The 16,251-nt window shown below is 52.8% G+C and overlaps 1 protein-coding gene across 2 annotated transcripts; it reads right to left on the minus strand.

Annotated features, from left to right (window-relative positions):
• Nucleotides 1-277: 277 nt before the first annotated feature.
• Nucleotides 278-14,806, minus strand: Themis2 (thymocyte selection associated family member 2). Of its 2 annotated transcripts, none has more exons than XM_070037508.1 (6): nucleotides 14,675-14,806; nucleotides 10,288-10,428; nucleotides 6,675-7,079; nucleotides 4,828-5,891; nucleotides 1,397-1,526; nucleotides 278-1,026 (listed from the first exon to the last, which is right to left on the minus strand). In XM_070037508.1, the coding sequence occupies exons 1-6, from the start codon at nucleotides 14,775-14,777 to the stop codon at nucleotides 881-883; spliced, it is 1,989 nt and encodes a 662-aa protein (XP_069893609.1). In that variant the 5' UTR covers nucleotides 14,778-14,806; the 3' UTR covers nucleotides 278-880. The 2 variants fall into 2 exon arrangements, with proteins under 2 accessions (XP_069893609.1, XP_069893608.1); XM_070037507.1 differs by having other exon boundaries at nucleotides 1,397-1,529.
• Nucleotides 14,807-16,251: the final 1,445 nt, after the last annotated feature.

The following is a 16,251-nucleotide window of genomic DNA, read 5'->3' on the forward strand; positions in this document are numbered from 1 at the left end:
GCCTGGGCGCTGTCCCTCAGCTCTTCAGCTCAAGGCTAGTGCTCTACCACTTGAGCCACAGCGCCACTTCCAGCTTTTTCTGCTTATGTGGTGTTGAGGAATCGAACCCAGAGCCTCATGCATGCAAGGCAAGCACTTTACCACTGAGCCACCTTCCCAGCCCCTGTTTTGTTTTTTTTTAACCAGTCCTGGGGCTTGAACTCAGGGTATAGCCACACTGTCCGTAAGCCTCTCGGATGGTTCTAGCACACAGGCAGAACTAAATGATACTCATACAGAAGCTCAAATGTCATTTTTATTCTGTGGCTTTACAATGAAATAATCTTGGATAATCATTTACAACTTTAACGATATCTTAACACCATCTGACAACCTGCCAGTTTCCCGCTGCTTTGGGCCTTGCTAAGGTTAAACTGGCTCCTTGAGCTCCAACATTAGCTTTTGAGACCTAAACCCCAGAGACTCTGCTCTTGAAGCCAAAGAGCCACCATTATTTATGCAAGCCCCATTTCTGTGCTAGAGGTTCCTAAAATGAAGAAACAGTCCTGGTCTCCCACACAGAGCCTGGGATGAAGCAGGATTTAAGGCCAGGGGTGACAGGCTGTGTGATGAGCATTGAGCCAGCTCCATTGGCCTCAGACTCTTCATCCAGTAAAGTAACAGCTCGTGGGGCCAGCTTGTTCTGGATACCAAAGGTCTGAAGCTCAGGGAGTAAAGGGTGACATGCAGGGTTCAAACAAACCAGCCTCCAAGGGCAGGACCCTAGGGTCTGAAGGAAGCTGGAGCAGTATCCATTTCTGTTCCAAACTCGCTCTGGTTTCCGGGTGACTCTACCCCAGGTGTTTAGAGCAGCAGCTGAGAGGCATGGCTTCTCTGGCACCTAGATGGTTTTCCGAAAGTTCTCAACTATTTCTTCATAGTCGTGGGCATCCACATCTAGAAAAGGGTCCTGGTCGGGCGCGGGCTCTCGCTCAGAAGTACAGTGCCTGCGTGGCATGCTGGAGGCCTTAGGTTCCATCCTTTTCCCTGAAGAAAAAAACAACAGGGTTGGTGAGGCTCTTGGGTGTTGAGCAAATTCCTTCCCTTTTGTGGTTTCCTCGCCTGTGTGGGGAAGTGGGTAACCTAGGTGCTCTAAGGCCATTGCCAATGCAGAAACCACAATTTTTTCTCTCAACTCCCAGCCATTTAATTGTCATGTGGTATGGGCAATAGAATGTGCTGGGACTGCACTGGAGCTCTGGAGCCCATAAGTACAGACCTAGGGCCTTTCCCTTGACCCACCCTACAGAGGCTTGTCCAACAACTCAAAGGGTCTGGTATGCAGGGTGATCGGAGGCAAAGAGCATCAGAGGGGCAGGGTGGGAAGAGAACAAAGCTACATTGAAGGGACACTTACCTCTGTCCTGTGGCAAGACCTTGGGATTGAGGCTCTTGGAGACCAAGGTATCAATCTTGCTATATAACCTTGATTTGTCCTTGGAAGTGTCTGGCATGGTGTTTGCCTTGGGTCTGCACAGTGCAGGAGTCTGCTGGTTTTCCAAGATTTGAGAAGATTGGGAAGAAAAACAGGAATCACCCAAGTCCCAAAACATGGCCACAGAAGCTATGAAATATAGTTTCTCACTTCCTGTGCATATGTTTTTCAGGATCCTGAGTACTTTTACTACAAGCATGTAAAGTATCTGGCAGAGGAATAAAGAGTCGGGGGTTGGCGGGGATGAAGATAGGGTTAATGGCTACAGACAGTGTCCTGGTCATGCTAAGGATAGGGGGTGGGATGAAGGGATAAATCAAGAAAGTAGTCACAGAAGCTCATTCCTGTAGTCCTAGCTATCCAGGAGCTGAGATCTAAGTTACAGTTGGAAGCCAGCCTGGACACAAGTCCATGAGACTTACCTTCAGTTAGCCAGCAAAAAAGGCTGAAGTAGAAATGTGGCTCAAGTGGTAGAGTACCAGCCTTGAACAAAAAAGCTAAGGGACAGTGCCCAGGCTCTGAGTTCAAGTACCAGCACAAGCAAAAAAAAGCAGTCACAGGCTGGGTGCTGTGGCTTACACTGTAATCCCAACTATTGAGAAGTAGAGATAGGAGCTGTAGTGTAGCCAGCCTAGACAAAGAGTGAGACCCTCCTCCCCATCCCAGCCAACAGCTGGATGTGGTGGAATGTGATACCAACTACTTGGGAGGCATAAAAAGGATCATAAGACCTTATTCGAAAAATAAAGCAAGTAGCCGGGCGCTGGTGGCTCACGCCTATAATCCTAGCTACTCAGGAGGCTGAGATCTGAGGATCTCGGTTCAAAGCCAGCCCAGGCAGGAGAGACCGTGAGACTCCTATCTCCAATAAACCACCAGAAAACCAGAAGTGGCGCTGTAGCTCAAGTGGTAGAGCGCTCGCCTTGAGCTGAAGAGCTGGGACAGCTCCCAGGCCCAGAGTCCAAGCCCCACGACCGACAAAAAAAAGAAAAAGAAAAAGAAAAAGAAAGCAAAAGGCTAGTACTATGGCTCAGATGGTAGAGCACCTGCCTACCCGGATTTCAAATCCTAGCATTGCAAAAAAAAAAAAATCACAACCAGGCACCTGTGGTTCATGCTTGTAGTCCTAGCTACTCAGGAGGCTGAGATCTGAGGGTTGAAGCCAGCCCAGGCAGCAAAGTCTGTGAGATTCTTATCTCCAATAGATTACCAAAAAGCCAGAAGTGGCACTGGCTCAAGTGGTAGAGCACTAGCCTTGAGAAAAAAAGCTCAGGCACAGGACTCAGGTTGAGTTTCAAGCCCCAGGATCAGTATACACACACATTCTTTCTCCCTCTCCCTTTCCCTCCCCCTCTCTCTCTCATATACACACACACATGCAAGTCACAAAGCCTCAGAAAGGAATGCCAGAAGGAAGAGGACTTCTATTCAACTCCCGCCACGTGCTATGTGTGTCTGCTCATGGAATCCTACATGCCCCAGTTCCCCCCCAAATTCTAATTTACTAGTAGTCTACTCCGCCATGGAGGGAGGATCAGCTGAGCCAAGTTTGGTCCTAGAACTACAACTATGACCTGTGAAGACAAAGGCCTTTCTGTGCTCTGTGCTCTAGGGAACTTGGTACCACCTCTGGTAACAGCAGGGGATGTGAAGGACCAGGCACCACCCAAGGGTAACAGCAGTGACTGGGCCCAAAGTTACCAGCCTGAAGTCCAGGCTGGGACTGAGGACTCCCAAATCCTGTGCTGTGCTTTCCAGTGCCTCCCTGGCCTGTGTATGCCCCCCTCCCCCACCCCCCATAGGAGCTCCTTGAGAACTCAGGCGCTCAAGACTCTACCATTCCACTGCCTGCATATCATTAAACGCAAGTCTCCCTGCTCCCCAAAAGTATGCTTGCTACACTTCGCGAAGTCTGGTTCCAGCCCTGCCATGTACCTGTGTAACTCAGCCAAACTCCTTGTGGATGCCTTTTTGTTGTTTGTGGGGCTTGAACTCGGCCAGGGAACTCTCCCTGAGTCTTTTGGCTCAAGGTTAGCACTCTACCACTGGGTACCTAAGTTTTTTGTGTGTGTTTTGTTCTTTTTGGTTTTGGTTTTGCCAGTCCTGGGGCTTGAACTCGGGGCCTGGGCACTGTCCCGGAGCTTCTTTTGCTCAAGGCTAGCACTCTACCACATGAGTCACCACTTCTGGCTTTTTCTGTGTATGTGGTACTGAGGAATTGAACCCAGGGCTTCATTCATTTTAGGCAAGCACTCTACTACTGAGCCACATTCCCAGCCCTGGGTACCTAGTTTTTGTTTTGTGCCAGTCTTGGGGCTTGAACTCAGGGACTAAGAGTTGCCTCTGAGGTTTTTTTTTGCTCAAGACTAGCACAGCTCTACTTCTGGCTTTTTACTGGTTAATTGGAGATCAGAGACTCCTGGATTTGTCTGTCTAGACTGGCTTTGAACCTTGATCCTCAGATTTCAGTCTTTTGAGTAGCAAGTAACATGAGCCCCCAGCCCCCGGCTGATGCCTGTTTTTTTAGCTGCAAGAATATGTGGTGCTCTCCAGTAGGTGGCACAGTGGCTGAGGGTCCTGTCTTGTAGTCAGCGCCCAATAGGAAGCAGCAAACCCCAGGGTCCGCGAGAAAAGGTTCCTGCAGCGTGGATGGCCTTATCCAAGCTACCCCATGACCAATGTAAACCGGGACTCCTGCCCCGGCCTGGCTTCGAAGCCATTTTGGCAGCTGTCCAGGAAGGGGGTGGGGGGCATTAACCAGAGACTGAGTTTAGGTGACAAATAATGAGACAGCTCAGGAGTGACTGCGGGATGGCAGAGGGAAAAGCAGGATTACTCATGCTCACATTCAGCCTCCTACTTATGAACTGGGCCACAGGGTAAGTCTTGGGTCTCAGCCATCATTCTCTTTTTTTTTTTTTTAATCAATCGTGGGTCTTGAACTCGGCCTGGGCGCTGTCCCTGCACTCTTCAGCTCAAGGCTAGCGCTCTACCACTTGGGCCACAGCACCACTTCTGGTTTTCTGGTGGTTTATTGGAGATGAGAGTCTCACAGACTTCCCTGCCTGGGCTGGGTTTGAACTGTGATCCTCAGATCTCAGCCTCCTGAGTAGCTAGGATTACAAGTGTACGCCATCGGTGCCCAGCTTCAGCTGTCATTGTCTCCAGCACATCCACAGCCCACCCAACCTTAGTACCAAGAGGCTCAGGGAAAGTGCCTGGGCCCTGAGTTCAAGCCCCAGGACCAACAACAAAGAAAAGAAAAAGCCAGTGAGACTGTGAAGCCCTGAGTTCAAGTCCCATCACACACACGCGCGCACACACACAGAGCCATGCAGGGCCCCGCACCTTACCTTTACCATACTCTCTTTGCTGCTTGTTTTTTTCTGCTCGCGGAGGCTCTGTCTTTTGGGGGGCCTGGGCGGTGGGGCTTGGCTCTTACTAGCTGGTAACTTGCGAAGGCTGTAGTAGAAGGTGTCCGTCAGCTCTTCCACGAGCAGAGGCTCAGCTGGCTGGCCGGGCTGCCCCTTGGCCTCCACCACAGTCAGGTCCAGCCACCGTGGAGGGATCTCAAAGCACAGGCCCGGCTGCGCGTCCAGCCCTACCATCATGAAGGGCTCTGTGATCTTCTCCTCCAGCCGCAGGGCCCCGAAGGAGACCAGAGGGTCATCCGTTTGCCTGGGGTCCTTGGCTACCACCTTGACCTCACAGGGCAGCGAGAACTGGGCCATGAGGTCGGCGAGGCTGTAGCGCCGGCCATCATTCAGCTCCTCCACGAAGCCCCCAGGGAGGAAGAGCGGCAGCAGAATCTGCTCCTGGTCCTCCTCCACCTCTTCATCCGTGCCCGCCTCGTCCTCCGCAGCCTGCTCGCTCAGCCGCTGGCACATCAACATATCCACGTCCTGGCCCTGCTCCCCAAGCATCTGGACGGACCCCAACACTTCCAGCCTGTCACCCACAGCCAGGGAGGCAATTTCAGCGTTCTCCTCTGCGCCCTCACAGTCTCTTGTAGCCACCACCCGGAGAGGCCGGCCTGGCTGGAAAGCACCCAGGAGGTCGTAGGCCGTGGGGAACTCTCTGGGCCGCCGCCGCAGCTTGCCCTGATAGGCTGCGGATACCATGAAGTGTCTGGGCACCTTCCGGCCCTTGCTGGAGGCCAGGAGCCGCCAGGGTGCTGAGGATGGACCGTAGATGCACAGCCTCTGGCCTTTCCTCAAGGAGCCCACCCACGGGCTGAGGAAGAGGGGGGGCCCCTCGGGAACCTCCAGGATCTCGGTGAGCAGGGGGAAGGGGCCGCCCTGGGCCAGGGCCTCGCTGAGCAGCATGGGTTTGATGAAGTGGATGTGCTGGGAGGAGGCCGTGATGTCTTCCACATCCACCTCCAGGGTGGACGGGATCCTGACGATGGTCCTGCGCACTGTGAGAGCAAAGTCAGTGTAGGGGTGCGGCCTGTGCCACCCACTGTACACCCTCACCCCAGCTAGAGAGCTGGCCTGCTTCCTGTTTCCATCTGTTCTTTCCTACCAATCTTCCTTCCTTCCTTCCTTCCTTCCTTCCTTCCTTCCTTTCCTTCTTTCTTTCTCCTCTCTCTCTCTCTCTTCCAGGCCTGGGGCTTGAACTCAGGGCCCAGGCTCTGTCCCTGAGCCTCTCTGTGCTCAAGGCTAGCGCGCCACCACTTGAGCCACAGTGCCACTTCCAGTTCTTTTCTGTTTCTGTGGCAATGAGGAATTGAACCCAGAGCTTCATGCATGCTAGGCAAGCACTCTACCACTAAACTACATTCCCAGCCCCAACCTTTGATCTCCAGGCCTGGGCACTTCCTGAGCTTTTTTGCTCAAGGCTAGCGGTCTACCACTTAAGCCACAGCTTTGCGTCTGGCTTTTTGGGGTTAATTGGAGATGAGTTTCATAGACTTTTCTGTCCAGGCTGGCTTTGAACTATGATCCTCAGATTTCAGCCTCCTGAATAGCTAGGATTACAGGTGCCTGGCTCTTTGCCACTTCTGTCAAACAGGTTAACCTTGCTCATGTTCATTCTCTTTCCTCTCCTTCCACACCAAAATCCCACTGGACTAGGCAGCTATATTCTGTTCCACTGCATAAGACCCCCAAAACTATGCCCAGAATGGGAGATGTCTTCCATCAGAGCAGCTTCCAGGGGTCCCCATCCTGTGCCCCTCCCACCTGCCCAGGCAACTCACTATGCATGATGGCCTGAACTTCATACTGGGGTTTCAGGGTCAAGGAGGGCCAAGGTAGGTTGGGGCAGATCAGCATGCTGTCCTTCAGAGCCGGGTCCTGCAGGATCTGGAGCAGGGTTTGGGAGGCTCCAGACTCTAATTTCCAGAAAGGCCCTTTCTGGGACAGAGGCAGATCCAAGACAACCTGCTGGGGTCCCCGTTTGTGGACACAGCGCGCGTAGGGAGTCCCGAGGTGCACCTCCACGGCCTCCAGCATGAAGAGCTGTTCCTCAAACACCACCCCGGCCTTTGTGACCATGCTGTAGGGTGACATGAAGTAAATGGGCAGCTGCGAGGGACTCCAACGTGGGACCATCTCCTCCAAGGTCTCATAGCTCCTGCGGCTGATGACGGGGCTGAAGTGGCCTGGGAGGTAAGTGGAAGGTGGCATGAGGGCCAGCCAGGCCTTTGCTGCCCGGCTCTGCAGGAAACCCAGCCAGAACCCCCAACCCTCCAGAGACTTCAGGGCTGAGAGATGGGGGCACAAAGTGCATGAAGGGATGGGATTGAGGGACACAAGGGGACAAGGGACATGTCCCCACAGACACATGGGTGACCTCCATACTTTCCTACTTCCTAATCCTATCTGCCTCTCATTCTGCCTGCTTGTCATCTCTCATACAGCTCCACTCTCCCACGCCCAACATCGACTGCTGCCAGTTAGGGCTCGTGCCTGTAATCCTTGCCACTCAGGAGGCTGAAGTCTGAGGATTGAAGTTTGAAGCCAGCACAGGTATACAACTCCAAGAGATTCTTTTTTTTTTTTTTTTGGGTCCGGTCGTGGGGCCTGAACTCTGGGCCTGGGCGCTGTCCCTCAGCTCTTCAGCTCAAGGCTAGCGTTCTACCACTTGAGCCACAGCACCACTTCCGGCTTTTTTCTTTTTGCTTCTGTGGTGCTGAGGAATCGAACCCAGGGCCTCAGGCATGCAGGGCAAGCGCTCTACCACTGAGCCACCTTCCCAGCCCCGTCCAAGAGATTCTTATCTCCAAAGAACCAGCAAAAAGCCAGAAATGGAGCTGTGGCTCACGTGGTAGAGTGCCAGCCTTGAAAGGAAAAGCTGATTGAGAGCTAAAGACCCTAAGTACAAGCCCCAGTGACAAATTTAAAAATCTCCTGCCACACCCACCGAGGTAGTACCATGGTTCTCTGCATACTGGGGCCCCAGGAGCTACTAGTTACCCCTCTGCCCCTTACCTTGTCGGCCAACACTTCCCTACTGTTCTCATGTCAGGCCATTGGCCATTTTTCTGCCATCAGACTGAGCACCCCACTTCCAGAAGTGATAGTTTGTAGAAGGCCTAAGGGGCCTTCTACAAAAGTTCTGCTCTACAGTCAGGCGCCAGTGGTTCATGCCTGTAATCCTAGTTACTCAGGAGTCTGATGTCTGAGCTTCATGATTCAAAGCCAACCTAGGCAGGAAAATCTGTGAGACTCTTTTCTCCAATGAACCACTAGAAAACCAAAAGTAGCACTGTGGTGCAAATGGTAGCACCTAGACCCAGAGTTCAAGCCCCAGGACTGGAAAAAAGGAAAAATGAAAGTCCTGGTCTAGGGCTCTGGGGGTGTAGCTCAGTGAGAGATCTTCCTCCTATCCTCCTATCATGTGAGAAGTCCTGGGCTTCGTCCCCACCCAACATTCCCACTAAAAACTGTAAATCACAGTGCTGATCTGAATTCTTCAAGTATGTCCATGACGCAGGTGTGGTTGTATACATCTGTAATTCCAGATACTTGGGAGGCAGAGATCAGAAAAATCATGATTCATTGGGGCTGGGAAGGTGGCTCAGTGGTAGAGCGCTTGCCTTGCATGCCTGAGGCCCTGGGTTCGATTCCCCAGCACCACATAAGCAAAAAGAAAAAAGCCGGAAGTGGCGCTGTGGCTCAAGTGGTAGAGCCCTAGCCTTGAGCTGAAGAGCTGAGGGACAGCGCCCAGGCCCAGAGTTCAGGCCCCAAGACAGGACCAAAAAAAAAAAAAAAACCAAACAAACAAAAAAGAAAGATCATGATTCAAGACCAGCCTGGAGAGGAAGTAAGTGAGATTTCCCCTATCTCAACAAATTAGCCAAGAATGGTGGAGAATGTATGTAATCACACCTACATAGGAGGTAGAAGAGGATTAAAGCTCTGAGTTCTGAAGTGGCTCTGTAGCTCGAGTGGTAGAGCGCTTGCCTTGAGCTGAAGAGCTGAGGGACAGTGCCCAGGCCCAGAGTTCAAGCCCCACGACCAACAAAAAAAAAAGCTCTGAGTTCAAACCCCAGTATTGGCATAAAAACAAACAAATGAATAAATAAAGTAAAATACCTCATAAATTTCCAAATCTCACTGGCTCCTTAAAACAGTGTATACCATCAGTGCACGTTGGGCTATAGGGCCTCCACCAACTGTCCCTCACCTGGAAGCCACACCCACTCACCAGCACGCCTGTGCTGCAGGCCCTGTGTTCCTTATGCACATAAACTCCTTGAATGCCTCCATCAGAACCCATGCCTGTTACAGAGGAGGAAGCGGAGCCACAGCCAGCACCAAGCACAGCCACACACACCTCTTGTGATCATGAGTTCCTTGAGTTTCCTCTTTACCTTTCATTTCTTTTCTTTTTTTGGTCAGTTGTGGAGCTTGAACTCTGGGTCTGGGCGCTGTCCCTCAGCTCTTCAGCTCAAGGCTAGTACTACCACTTGAGCCACAGCGCCACTTCCAGCTTTTTCTGCTTATGTGGTGCTGAGGAATCAAACCCAGGGCCTCATGCATGCGAGACAAGCGCTCTACCACTGAGCCACCTTCCCAGCCCTTCTTTACCTTCCTTCTCCTCCTCTTCCTTCTTCTTTCTTCTCCCTTCTCCCTCTACTGGTATCAGTGTTTTGAACTCAGACCTCCTGCCTGTTCAGCATGCTTGTTCACTGAGCTGGCACTGTACCACCTGAGCCATGTCTCCACTAAGCTTTTTCCTATTTATTTTGGACATGAAGTCTCATGGACTTTTCTGCCCAGTCTGGCCTCAAACTGCAAATCCTCTGGACCTCAGCCTCCTGAGTAGGTAGGACTACAGGTGTGATGCACTGTGCCCAACGGGGTTTCTTTTACACTAGATTCCCACATACCATTCCCTGGAACTGAGGTCTTTTCCTCCTGCTCAGAAGCTGCCGCCTCCTGGAAGTCTTCCTGACCTGATGAGCAGGTTACTCCACCCCGAGCCTAAAGCAGAGACTACTTGGGCCTTTGCCCTCCTCTCGCTGCTACTCCAGAAGCTGCTGGCTCATCCTGAGCTCCACAGCGCCTCCTAGGACACACGGGTGCAGACTGGTGTTTGATGAATGACCATGTGAGCAAACACAGAGCCTGGCACCTGGACCAACTGCTGGAGCAGAGGCTGGTGTGGCCGGAAGATGACGGGGGAGGGCGTGGCCTTACAGGCTCAGGCTGTCATTGGACCACTCTGAAGACATCCCCAACCTGGAGGCTACAGAGCAGTATGGGTGATGCCTGTGAGCAGGGGTAGATGCTGGTACTAGAGAGGCCACCCCAGGGTGGCCTGCAGGGTACTGGGCTCATGGGGGGTACAGATGTCCACCTTACCTGGAAAGGTGGGATCGAGTTCCATGGTCTGACCCGTGGCCGGGTTCTCACAGATCACCTTCTGGAGGCAAACCTGGGTAACCTTGATCAGGTCCCCCGTGGACAGGCAGCATTCGCTTCCCGAGATCTCGTAGATGGAGCCTATAGAGACATGGACTCAGTTTCTCCTTTTCGCAAGGGCCAAGCGCTAAGTGCTCTGCTTCCCACAAGCTCTGCTTGCTCACAGCTTGGTGCACACTGTTTTCCTGCCCAATGCCCTGCCTGTTGGGCCTCTTCTGAGCGTGGGACTCAACTCACCTGCCTCTTCCATTCCTTTCTCTGCCTTTCTCCCATCTCTGCCTCCTGAATGGAACTCCAAGCCCCACTCAGCCACCCAGGGCAGGCCTGGAGTGCGTGCACCGCTCAACTCCTCCATCACAGGGCTCAGAGAGGGTCAGTGGCTCCCTGCTGGCCACACAGGCCCAGTGGGTACCAGGCCCTCCACACTCCTTGTGTTGTGCTGCTTTACAAGGAAGCACAGGAGGGAAAAGAGGGTCCCAGCAGGGGGAGGGCCCGGTGTTTCTGGGTACCACCCCAAGCTCAGCAGCCACTGTCCTCGCTCAAAGAGCTGAAGTTGCTCACAAAACATGGAAGGTACACAGGAAAGATTGCTCACCAGGGCTGGGAGGGTGGCTGAGTGGTAGAGTGCTTGCTTAGCATGCACGAAGCCCTGGGTTCCATTTCTCAGTACCACATATACAGAAAAAGCCAAAGTGGCACTGTGGCTCAAGTGGTAGAGTGCTAGCCTTGAGCAAAAGAAGCTCAGGGACAGTGCCCAGGCTCTGAGTTCAAGTCCCAGGACTGGCAAGGAAAAAAAAAAAGATCACCACAGAGGGCGCATATGATGGAGGACCTTGGGTCCTTGGGTCACCTGACCCCACCCCAGGAAGAGTCTCAGTAGGGCTTCTCCTACCAACCCTGAGAAACTGATGGAAACCTCCTCTGACCCCAGGAGAATGCACACAGGCTCAAAAAGCTACTGGTGCTGGGATTGAACTCAGGCCTAGGAGCTGCTCCTTAGCTTTTTCTGCTCAAGGTTGGTGCTCTACCACTTGAGCCACACCACCATTCCTGGCTTCTTGGTGGTAAATTGGAGATGAAAGTTTCACGGACTTTGGGGCTGGGAAGGTGGCTCGGTGGTAGAGCGCTTGCCTTGCATGCATGAGGCCCTGGGTTCGATTCCTCAACACCACATAAGCAGAAAAAGCCGGAAGTGGCACTGTGGCTCAAGTGGTAGAACACTAGCATTGAGCTGAAGAGCTGAAGGACAGCGCCCAGGCTCAGAGTTCAGGCCCCACAACCAACCAGAAAAAAAGAAAAAAAAAAAGAGTTTCATGGATTTTTCTTTCTGAGTTGGCTTCAAACTACAATCCTCAGGTCTCAGCCTTCTGAGTAGCTAGGATTACAAGCTTGAGACACTAATGCCCAGCTTATAAAGCACAGTTTTATTTATTTATTTATTTTTTGGTCGGTCGTGGTGCTTGAACTCTGGGCCTGCGCACTGTCCCTCAGCTCTTCAGCTCAAGGCGAGCACTCTACCACTTGAGCTACAGCGCCACTTCCGGTTTTCTAGTGGTTTATTGGAGATAGGAGTCTCACGGTCTCTCCTGCCTGGGCTGGCTTTGAACCGCAATCCTCAGATCTCAGCCTCCTGAGTAGCTAGGATTACAGGTGTGAGCCACCAGCACCCGGCATAAAGCACAGTTTTATCAACAAGGTCAGGATGTGGACCTGTGGAGGGGATGACATATATATATATATGTGTGTAATTTTTTTGGGGGGGTCCGGTCATGGGGCCTGGGCACTGTCCCTCAGCTCTTCAGTTCAAGGCTAGCCTCTAGCACTTGAGCCACAGTGCCACTTCCGGCTTTCTTTTCCCCCTACTCATGTGGTGCTGAGGAATGGAATCCAGGGCCTCATGCATGCAAGGCAAGCACTCTACCACTGAGCCACCTTCCCAGCCCCTATATGTGTGTATATGCATACATACATATATATATTCATATATATATATATAAACACACACACACACACACACACACACACACACACACACACACACACACACACACACACACACACACACACACACACACAGAGGGAAAGCTGATTTCCCAGCTGTGTGATGGAGTTGAGCGCTACATGCACTCGAGGCCTGGGAGGCTGTGTGGGGCTGTGAGTTCCATTCCATTCAGGAGGCAGAGACGGGAGTTACTGGGGTGGGTGTATCCTAGGCTTGGAGGAGGCTGGGCTACAATATATGCAAATTTTGTATATATATATATATATATATATATATATGGAACTTTATATACTGGGCCCCTGGGCCAAGTGCCGTCACGCATCCTTGACTTTACGCCCTGTGACTGCTCTGGAACAGTTTCTGTTTCTTGAAAATGCTACTTTGCATTTTTTCTTTCCTAAAAATGATACAGCCTCAGAGAGTTCAATTAGGTGTAAGGCCAGGCACTGGTGGCTCACACCTGTAATCCTAGATACTCAGGCAGCTGAGTTATATGGACCATGTGGTTTGAAGCCAGCCTGGGCAAGAAAGCCTGTGAGACTCTTACCTCCAAGTAGTTATCAACAAGGCTAGAAATGAAGTTGTAGTTCAAGTGGCAGAGCACTAGCCTTCAACAACAACAAAAACTTTGCCAGGGCTGGGAATGTAGCTTAGTGGTAGAGTGTTTGCCTAGCATGCATGAAGCTCTGGGTTTGATTCTTCAGTACTGCATAAACAGAAAAAGCCAGAAGTAGTGCTGTAGCTCAAGTGGTAGAGCACTAACCTTGAGCTGAAGAGCTGAGGGACAGCGCTCAGTCTCAGAGTTCAAGCCCCATGACTGACACAAAAATAAAACAACAGGGGCTGGGAAGGTGGCTCAGTGGTAGAGCGCTTGCCTTGCATGCCTGAGGCCCTGGGTTTGATTCCTCAGCACCACATAAGCAAAAAGAAAAAAGCCAGAAGTGGCGCTGTGGCTCAAGTGGTAGAGCGCTTGCCTTGAGCTGAGGAGCTGAGGGACAGCGTTCAGCCCCATGACTGACAAAAAAAAAAAACAAAATTTTAAAGCAAAAGGTAGGGGATACTGCTCAGTGGTAGACTCCGGAGCACTTGCCTGACCTAAAAAAGACTCTAAATTCAATCCCTAACACGACAAAGAAAAAATAAATAAAGTGATTGGGTAACAGAAGTAGGGGATCAAGCCATGGTGCCAGCCTCCAAAATGTGCACCTAACCCTGCGGCCTACCATTCCAGAGCACCCTGTCCCCTGCCCGCCTCACTGGGTGGCCCTCTACCCTTCCACGTCCCCGTCTCCACACCCATACCCTGGCACGTTCTGCCCTAGTGATGTCACTCCAACTTCTGGACTTCCCACCACCCTAGATTGGCCTAATGAGGAAATTCTGGTATTGTGACAGACAGGCAAGGGACGCTGGGAGGACAGAGGGTCTTGGTCTTTTGTCAGAGAGAGAGAGCAAGCCCATCCCAGGTGCCTGCCTTCAGGAAACCCTAGAGGCAGTCAGAACTTGAACCCAGACCCATCGGCCTTCCAAAGGGACCTGGCTTGGCGCGGGGAAGTGGTGGCTCCCTGGGTGACCCTCCTTGTGTCTTCCACTTGGTCTAGCTGCCACTTTACCCTCAGAAACTTCTGCTGGAAGCCTGGGTGGCAGCAAGACTTCCTCTAGCCAGGAAGAAGGATAGAGCAGGAAAAGGCCAACACCCCTCCTTCCTAGTCTCTCAGTTCCCTTTCTCCTGCACCCCTCTCTCTCACCCACAGCCACACTTCCTCCCTGAAGAACGATTCCTCCCACAGGGCAGCCCTGGCCTCGTTTTACTGCACAATCCCCCCCTCCTTATCCTGCCAGCCCCACCCAGCAATAAGGAGCCTCTGAGCCCCTGCTGTGAACCATCCCTGCTTGACCCAGGGAGGCTGGAGGTAAGCAGAGGGGCAGGGAAGGCTTCCTGGAGGAAGAGTCATTTAAGCTAAAGCAACCATCACATCAAGTACTGCCCACTGGCCAGCAGCGGACCGAGGTGGGCTGGCGGACCGTGGGAGGAGCCGAGGCGGGCGGTGTAGGGAGGAGAGGGAGGACGTCGCCAGGGGAGGACGGCCTCCGCCCGGACCTGGGGGCATGGCTGGGCGCTGAAGGGCTCAAGATCGGGGGTTCGATCCCCACCACTGCCAACAAAGCCCACCGTGCTTCCACCCGGGCTGAGCTGTGTCCCGCCCGCCTTCCCCGCAGAACTCACTGACCCGGACACCACTCAGGGGCCCCTCGGCGATGTGGGGCGCGGAGAAGCTGACCGTGACCTCCGTGTCCCAGGCTAGGGGAGCCGAGCACACTTACCCTCGAAGTAGACTCCGGAGCAGACCCGCAGCACGCGTGGGAGCGACGCAGGATCCAGGTCCCGCACGAAGTCCTGCAGCGCCACCGGCTCCCGGGTGCCCATGGTGGCCGCCGCCGGGTGTGCGCAGAACGAATGACCGGCTCGCGTTTGGCGAGCCCGAGCCCCCGGTCCGGGCAGAGGCAGCCCGAGGCCACGCCCACCGAGGCCACGCCCACCGAGACCGCGCCCCGAGCCACGCCCCACAGGGCTCCGCAGCAACACGGGAGAGCAGCTGCGGCCACGCCCCACAGACCACACCCGGCCGAGGCCACGCCCCTTCCTTTAGTAATAGCCTTTAGACAACTCTAGTTAAGAATTCTATCCCGCCTAAAGAGACAGACCACCATGTCAGACCCCGCAGGATGGCCTAAGGCTTCTCCATTGCTCCAGTAGAGGTTGGCTTGTTACATGACCTTAGCAATCACTTTGGTTTTCTTTCTTTTCTGTTCTGTTCTGTTCTTTTCTTTTTTGGTTGGTCTTGGGGCGGGACCTGGGCGGGAGCTGTCCCTGAGCTTTTTCCCTCAAGGCTAGCTCTCTGTCACTTTGAGCCACAGTGCCACTGTTGTCTGGTGGTTAATTGGAAATAAGAGTTTCAAAGACTTTCCTGCCCTGGCTGGCTTTGAACTGTGATCCTCAGATCTCAGCCTCCTGAGTAGTTAGGAAGACAGGCATGAGCCACAGGCACCCAGCTCTTTGGTTTTCTGAGCCTTGTTGCCCTTGTGATGAAAACAATCTTTTCCTGAGCTGATGGCTCTCTCCTGTAATACTAGCTGTTCAAGAGAAAGAAACTGCCAGGTACCAATGGTGCCCAGCACCTGCATTCAAGACCCAGTACACACACACACACACACACACACACACACACACACACAGAGCTGTCTAGTGGCACCAGTGTCTCATGCTTGTCATCCTAGCTACTTAGGAGGCGATCTCATGGTGTGGTTCAAAGCCAGCCTGTGTAGGAAAGTCTGTGAGACTCTTATCTCCAATTAACCACCAACAAGCCAGAAGTGGAGCTGTGGCTCAAGTGGTAGAATGCTAGCCTTGAGCAAAAAAGCTCACAGACAATGCCCACGCCTTGAATTCAAACACCAAGGACTGGCATAAACAAAGAAACAAACAAAAAACTCAGCTACATACACCAGCTACTTTTTTTTTTGGTCCGGTCGTGGGGCCTGAACTCTGGGCCTGGGCGCTGTCCCTCAGCTCTTTGGCTCAAGGCTAGCGCTCTACCACTTGAGCCACAGCGCCACTTCCGGCTTTTTTCTTTTTGCTTATGTGGTGCTGAGGAATCGAACCCAGGGCCTCAGGCATGCAAGGCAAGCGCTCTACCACTGAGCCAACTTCCCAGCCCCACACCAGCTACATTTTTTTTTTTTTTTTTTTTTGTCGGTCGCGGGGCTTGAACTCTGGGCCTGGGCGCTGTCCCTCAGCTCTTCAGCTCAAGGTGAGCGCTCTACCACTTGAGCTACAGCGCCACTTCTGGTTTTCTGGTGGTTTATTGGAGATAGGAGTCTCACGGTTTCTCCTGCCCGGG

The sequence above is a fragment of the Dipodomys merriami genome, unplaced genomic scaffold (assembly GCF_024711535.1).
Source record: "Dipodomys merriami isolate MVZ:Mamm:240054 unplaced genomic scaffold, mDipMer1.0.p SCAF_28, whole genome shotgun sequence".
In the NCBI taxonomy this organism is placed as follows: Eukaryota; Metazoa; Chordata; class Mammalia; order Rodentia; family Heteromyidae; genus Dipodomys; species Dipodomys merriami.